We start from the raw sequence: 6977 nt of genomic DNA, 5'->3' as shown, positions 1-6977 counted from the left end.
ATCGATCTGCGCTATTGGGAACCGATGACATGTGTCCACCAAGTCATCGAGCCTGACAACCCGATCCTGTTAGTCGCCTCTTACGACAAGCACAGTCACCTTTTATGGCAAGCATTGGTTGCTGAAGGCCTATTCTATCCGGGGACCTTCACGGGTCACCTTACAACGAAGGACAGTATGTAAAATTAATCTAAACACCTCTTAACTACTGAAGACTATAAAAACATGCTATACCTCACTAACAACTGAAGATTGAACTCCGTACTAGGGGCTCACAGTTCTTTTGCTTTCAACATGGGGCCCTGCTAGATTAACACAAAACAAAAACAAAATTGTACTCAGTTTTGAAAACATAGCCATGATAAATAATAACAGTTATTGTTTTTACACTGAAATGTGTGATGGAAAATGTGGAAAACATAAGTACATGAGTAAATGAATGAGCCGCTCTATAAGTAGCAATACTATACCACCTGAAATGTTATTCTCTCAATGTACTCACGGGAGGAATCGAACACGAGTGGACGATAAACATCACGAGGCCATCGCACCGCCCCAATACCAGATGAGAATTGAATATTGGTAAGTAAATCGGTGAAAAGACGGACCCTGAAGACAAGAGTTGCCCCTATATCTCCAACCCCAACTAGACCAGGTATAAACAAACAAATAAATAAATAAATAAATAAATAAATAAATAAATAAAAAACAAAAAAAAACAACAAACAATCAATGACTTTATTTCAGTTTTGGAATATTACACCGGGTAAGGTGGAAATGTTATATGTAAAAAGAGGGGGTTTCCACCCCGAACAACATCGTCAGTTATCGAATAAGGACAAAAAGGTCGTACATTTTACCGTCAATCCTCAAAATTCGGGGTACTTATGGCGCTTCTCCTCTGAAACACCGCCCTCAGCAGCGTAAACTAAGACTACGGCGCTTCATACAATCGAGGAAAGCTCTGTGTGTGCGTGCATGCACCTGCATACACATCGCTTGCATAATTATCACGTGGTTTGTTATCACTGCACAAGCAGGTCACACAAATGGCTGAATACCGGTTGTGCATATGTTCTCCGATCATATTTCATATTCCAACAGTAATCATACTGATATTATAAGCGCATGTATGCAGCGCTTGTATGGCGTCAAGAATAACAGTTTGCCCACACAGCATTTTACATACACGATAATCATTACGTATGAACTTGGGAGTATCATTTTTCGATCACGACTTGTGAAAATTCCCATTCTATGTAAATGACAGATCAATCGGTTCCGAGAACCACACGTTTCTCAGTAACTCCCATTCCCCGGGAATCTACTGCCTGGAAAGGCCAGTTCTAAAAATAGATCCATCACGTTATCTTTGGTTACTAACAAACCGTTTCGACACTGCATCGCACGGCCTTGGTATCAGAGGTGAACACAAGTCCCGACACTAGCGTGTACCTTTGTTGCCTGTGAAACCTGATTGTTTATATGCGCAAACATTTAGGCTAGCCTGACCTTCACCTATGTTTCCAAGAAACGCTTTACCAGGAAGAAGCTAACATTACATGGTTTAGAATGACGGTCCACACCGCGTACAGCTTGCTCTGCAAAGAAAAGATGTCTGATGGTTCATCTGGCGTTTTGCTGAGCTCGCCCACTAAAGTCTGTGAAGTGGAACACCTCCCAAATCTAAGAAAGGCTGGACAGTCTCGCACGGCAATACTACTGATAGGCGTCCTCGTTGTGTCGCTTGCGATCAATATCATACTTGTTGCATTGTATGCATGGCGAGCTACTCGCCGCGACACGGAGGTAGATCCGAGCGCTGAGGCTCTTACTTCGGCGTTGAACGACGAGGGCACGGTATGCACGGACTGCAGGTCCATGGGCGTTCATCCTGGCACTTACAAATCCGATTTCCACGGGCTTTTGGTACGTCACGTGACAGGGTTACCTGCTTTGTGTTGTCTGCGGAATGTTGAAGGATTATGGAGACTCGCGTCTATGGTGAGTGACCTGTTCACATTCTCAAATAGCTTGTGATATATTTGGAATTTTATCACTTTATGTATATTTATTGCAAGAAAGTAAGTGTTCGTCTCTCTCTCTCTCTCTCTCTCTCTCTCTCTCTCTCTCTCTCTCTCTCTCTCTCTCTCTCTCTCTCTCTCTCTCTCTCTCTCTCTCTCTCTCTCTCTCTCTGAATTGTGTTAGGTCATGTTGGAAAGGGACCGCATTACCAAATTTCTTTCTAAACGTTATTCATATGATTATCAAGCGTCATAACATTACGAAGGTGAGAAAGTGAAGACTTACCATGTTAAGAAAACATAAGAGTGTTCATATTCAGATTGCAATGGTAACTCTCAAAATAACATGTTCCAAAAGTTAGGTTGACGGACTACATGCAGAAACTGACCGGCTATGCGCAACCAATTATTAAGAATCCTCAACTGTTTCAGTTCACGAACAGATTCTACAAACACACGCAAACAGGCACAGTCCCAAGTGAGGCATCAAAGCCTGCAGAAAGCTCTGGAGCTCACCTATACGTGGACACAGAGGCATTGAAATCTGAGAGTACGTATTGCTTACATCATATCTAACGTGTGACTAACTTACAATTTCGTAATGGACTCGTTGCCGTTACATTTGACTCAAATGGCCCCTTTGAGATAGTGTTTCAAGTAAATAATTTTCTATAGAAATAGAAATCCAATTTAGATTCGTGACAGCTAGGTTACAAATCAGATTACTGGATCTTAAATGTCGTATTAAATTATGACTTTGAATCGCCCATGGCTGTACAATGTGGGCAATGCCTAACTTCCTGAAAAATAAATTTAGTCTGCAGATGTATAAATTCCCAGAACAAGAATCCTCTTAATTCTATTAATTGCCTATAATGTTGTATTAGTGTAGTCCTCATATAGAATGTAAGGAAACAAACAAATATAGCGACACGTTTTATACTTCCGGGTTGGAACTGGTGTTCAGGAAACACATGCTTGTTAGAAGATGTGACTAACACGATCCCTTGATCTGACAAGGCTGACACGGCATGGTATGCCAATGACTGTATACGCCCGTGAAGATCATGGCTAGAATTGGTTGTCAGCAACCCATGCTTGTCGGAGGATGCCACTAACGGGATCCGATGCTTAGACTGGTCGGCATGATTGACACCAGTCATCGCAGCCCTGTTGCGTAGTCGATACGCATGCTGTTGACCACTGGATTGTTTTTTCTCGACACAATTATTTATAGACCGCCGCAATATTGATGTGATATTGTCGAGGATGGCGTTAGTGAGGGAGAAATGAATCCTGAGGATTCACCCTATTTTTCGAGTCTTGAAGAATATAGTCGCTTGGATAGAACAAGGAAATTATTTATGTCTAGATGAGATGGCCACTTGGGTGTGGCGTTAAACAGCAAACCAACCAACATTTCATGCTAAAATTCCTTCACTTTCTTTTCCAGCGCCTTCATTGCAATGGACTCAGAACTATGGTTACGGTTCGGCCTACAAAGGTATCGGCATCATAGCAAGTGGCCATGGTCTCAGCGTAACTAAACCTGGTCTTTATCACATATATTCTTTCTTAACGTTAAAGACACACCAATCGCGTCTACGTCCCGAAAACTTCTTACATACTATCAGAAGGGTCAACGCCCATCTGCCGAATTTGAGTCCTCTCCTGCTAATGGCAAAGAAGACCTTACCGGAAGTGAGCGAGAGGTTCGTCACGAGTTATCTGTCCGCGACGGTCCGACTCAGAAAGGGTGATGACGTGTATGTTACTGCGAGCAACGTGTCATATGTCTACCGTTATCCACCATCGAACTTCTTCGGTTTGTACTACGTTGGAGAGTAAAATGTTGTGTATCAATTCTACAAGCCAATCAAGATCTGTAGGCTCTTCAGCTGTTTCATTCCAACATATTCAGACCCGTAAATATTGGCCTTCAGTAACCCATGCTTGTCCTAAGAGGCGAGTAACTGGATCGGCTGGTCAGGCTCGCTGACATGTATCCCAATTGCACAGGTCGATGCTTATGCTGCTGATCACTGGTTTGTTTGGTTTAGACTCGGTTAATTACAGACCGCCACCATATAGTTGGAATAATGCTGAGTGCGGCGTAAAGCTAAATTGTAAAAGTTGTTACCTGTAGCTATTTAGTTGTTTACGCCTGACTGTTTAAGGTGGTGACGTTGTTTTATAGCTAAAATTCATGCGACGACTGGCATCATGACCGTCGATCTGCAAAATGTCCATTAGCCATGTCTTCCTGATAAACGCGATCCCCCTTGTCACCTCGTACCTCCAGCATGGGTTACTGAAGACCTGTTGTAACTCGTGTCTCCACTGAGGGGGTACTGACATGTTGCTGAAGGCTAGTGTGAAGGCCATTTCTGGTGTGCCCCGTCGTGATACTGAGGCGTAAAACCATACTCGGTCACTGACGACAAAACGAAGCTTTGCCTCCGTTTACCTGTTTAGCTTGTGTGGTGTGATATGTCTGTAAAGCGAGAACTGCAACTGGCACTTTAGAAGAAGGTGTCAAATATTTGTAGTTTTGATTATCAGTCTACGGATCTGTTGTAAAATGTTCTGTAAGAATTTGCGGAAATGAACATCTTGAAGGAACTACTGAAGGATAAACTAGCTGAAACCCTATTGGCCAACAGAGGATGCGGTAATGTTTTTCGTTACAGGTAATATTTAATTCAGGAGTTCATGGTCTGACAAACGGATTTGATACCACGGTCAGAGGGTTTGGCGTTTGCAATCTCTTGCCTTTCACAGAGGGAGACATCGGAGATCCTAACTGAGATTTTGCAAAGAGCTCTACATATTCATCCGATACCAACTTTCCTACTCACGGATTGTCTTAAAGTGATGATTACACGGATAGTGAACTTGCCTCTGCAGAAAGCTTATGATTACACGGATAGTGAAGTTGCCTCTGCAGGAAGCTTATGATTACACGGATAGTGAAGCTGCCTCTGCAAGAAGCTTATGATTACACAGATAGTGAAGTTGCCTCTGCAGGAAGCTTATGATTACACGGATAGTGAAGTTGTCTCTGCAGGAAGCTTATGGTTGTCTCTGCAGGAAGACCATGATTACACGGATAGTGAAGTTGTCTTTGCAGGTAGCCCATGATTACACGGATAGTGAAGTTGTCTTTGCAGGTAGCCCATGATTACATGGATAGTGAGGTTGTCTCTGCAGGAAGCCCGTGATTACACGGATAGTGAGGTTGTCTACAGGAAGCTTATGATTACACGGATAGTGAAGTTGTCTCTGCAGGAAGCCCGTGATTACACGGATAGTGAGGTTGTCTCTGCAGGAAGCCCGTGATTACACGGATAGTGAGGTTGTCTCTACAGGAAGCTTATGATTACACGGATAGTGAAGTTGTCTCTGCAGGAAGCTTATGATTACACGGATAGTGAAGTTGTCTCTGCAAGAAGCCCGTGATTACACGGATAGTGAGGTTGTCTCTGCAGGAAGCCCGTGATTACACGGATAGTGAGGTTGTCTCTACAGGAAGCTTATGATTACTCGGATAGTGAAGTTGTCTCTGCAGGAAGCCCATGATTACACGGATAGTGAAGTTGTCTCTGCAGGAAGCCCATGATTACACGGATAGTGAAGTTGTCTCTACAGGAAGCCTGTGATTACACGCATAGTGAGGTTGTCTCTACAGGAAGCTTATGATTACATGGATAGTGAAGTTGTCTCTGCAGGAAGCCTATGGGCCTGCACCAAAGTGGTACGGACAAGAACAATGTCAAGAACTATAGCCCAATTTCTAAACTATCATTCCTGTCGGAGCTAATAGAGAAGGTGGGCGCCTTAAAGAGGCAACAGTGACCTGTATGAGAACCAGCTGTCAGCGTATGTAGGACGAACATTGCAATCATCAAGGTTACTGGTGACACACTTAAGTCCTTAGGCAGAAGCAGTGTTGCAGCCCCTGTGTTACTGGATCTGTCTGCAGCAGTCGATACTGTCGACCACAGTATTTTCACCAGTTGTCTTCACCCACAGTTTGGCGCACAGATCACAAGAAACTCTGAATCTTGCTCATTATATATGCAACTCTTTAGTCACCACCATTGCTATGTATGTCACTTGTACTGAAAAGCTGCCTTGACGAATATTTCATTTGTTAATATGTATCTAATCCATGGGGAATCACGATCCTGAAAAGTGTTTAGTCATGAGTAATTAATGACCATGACACACCTGACGAGGACATCTAGCCATTTAATAATACACATTACGGGTCATGGTCATCTTCTCGAAGTGGACGTCAACGAAGATTGACTGATCCATCTTGCCACAACGGGTATGGCACTGGTCAACGATGGAATCCCGAAAGCTCAAACCCATCCCTCTTGTTGTTTTCTCCTCTTTCTCTCTCACATCCTATGTAGTCTTTAACCACTCATAAATAATGCGAAAATGTATTTCACTTATTTCTGCAGAATTCCCCGTTAAAGGCAGTGTTTAAATGTTCTTTCTCCTTTTGTAGTGCGCGGTGCTAATTGTGTGTGAAAGAATCTGGTAATTGTGTATTGCATATGATGTAACCTGCAAAAAAACGTATCAATAAAAGGACATTTCAAACTGCCTTCATGGTTCTAGTCTTCGCGAGACAAGGAATCTACTGAACATGGTGTTAGTAGATTATTCAGACAAACAACATGGCGGATACTTGGGTATTACTAAATGGCTAAATGTTGCATACACAAAATTGAAACTGTTAAATGATTACAAAGTCCTCCGAAGAACCTTTACTGTAGCTGATTTGACTCAAAACAATGGTGGGGGCTAGTGGTTAACGCGTTTGCTCAAAGACCTGAGTTCGATTCCCCATATGAAGTCCATTTCCAGAGTCCAGTTCGTGACATTGTTAGCAGGGTAAGGGGTGGTGCTTAGAGATTACCAACGCCTGCTGGGGTGTGA

The 6977-nt window shown here is 43.0% G+C and overlaps 1 protein-coding gene across 5 annotated transcripts; it reads left to right on the top strand.

Moving 5' to 3' along the window:
• The first annotated feature begins 1378 nt into the window (after positions 1-1378).
• On the top strand, positions 1379-6642 carry LOC137281384 (uncharacterized). 5 transcript variants are annotated; one of them, XR_010956736.1, is made up of 5 exons: positions 1379-2004; positions 2457-2574; positions 3478-3528; positions 4715-5154; positions 5195-6642. XR_010956736.1 is itself a non-coding variant. In XM_067812571.1 (4 exons), exons 1-4 carry the CDS (start codon positions 1573-1575, stop codon positions 4723-4725), a joined length of 933 nt encoding a protein of 310 aa, XP_067668672.1. In that variant the 5' UTR covers positions 1379-1572; the 3' UTR covers positions 4726-6642. The 5 variants fall into 5 exon arrangements, 3 of the variants coding, with proteins under 3 accessions (XP_067668672.1, XP_067668671.1, XP_067668673.1); XR_010956735.1 differs by having other exon boundaries at positions 3478-3849; XM_067812571.1 differs by having other exon boundaries at positions 3478-3849; positions 4715-6642.
• The last annotated feature ends 335 nt before the right edge of the window (positions 6643-6977 follow it).

The sequence above is a fragment of the Haliotis asinina genome, chromosome 4 (assembly GCF_037392515.1).
Source record: "Haliotis asinina isolate JCU_RB_2024 chromosome 4, JCU_Hal_asi_v2, whole genome shotgun sequence".
Lineage (NCBI taxonomy): Eukaryota > Metazoa > Mollusca > Gastropoda > Lepetellida > Haliotidae > Haliotis > Haliotis asinina.
Note: the sequence above shows the minus strand (reverse complement) of the source record. Positions and strands in the feature narration are given on the sequence as shown.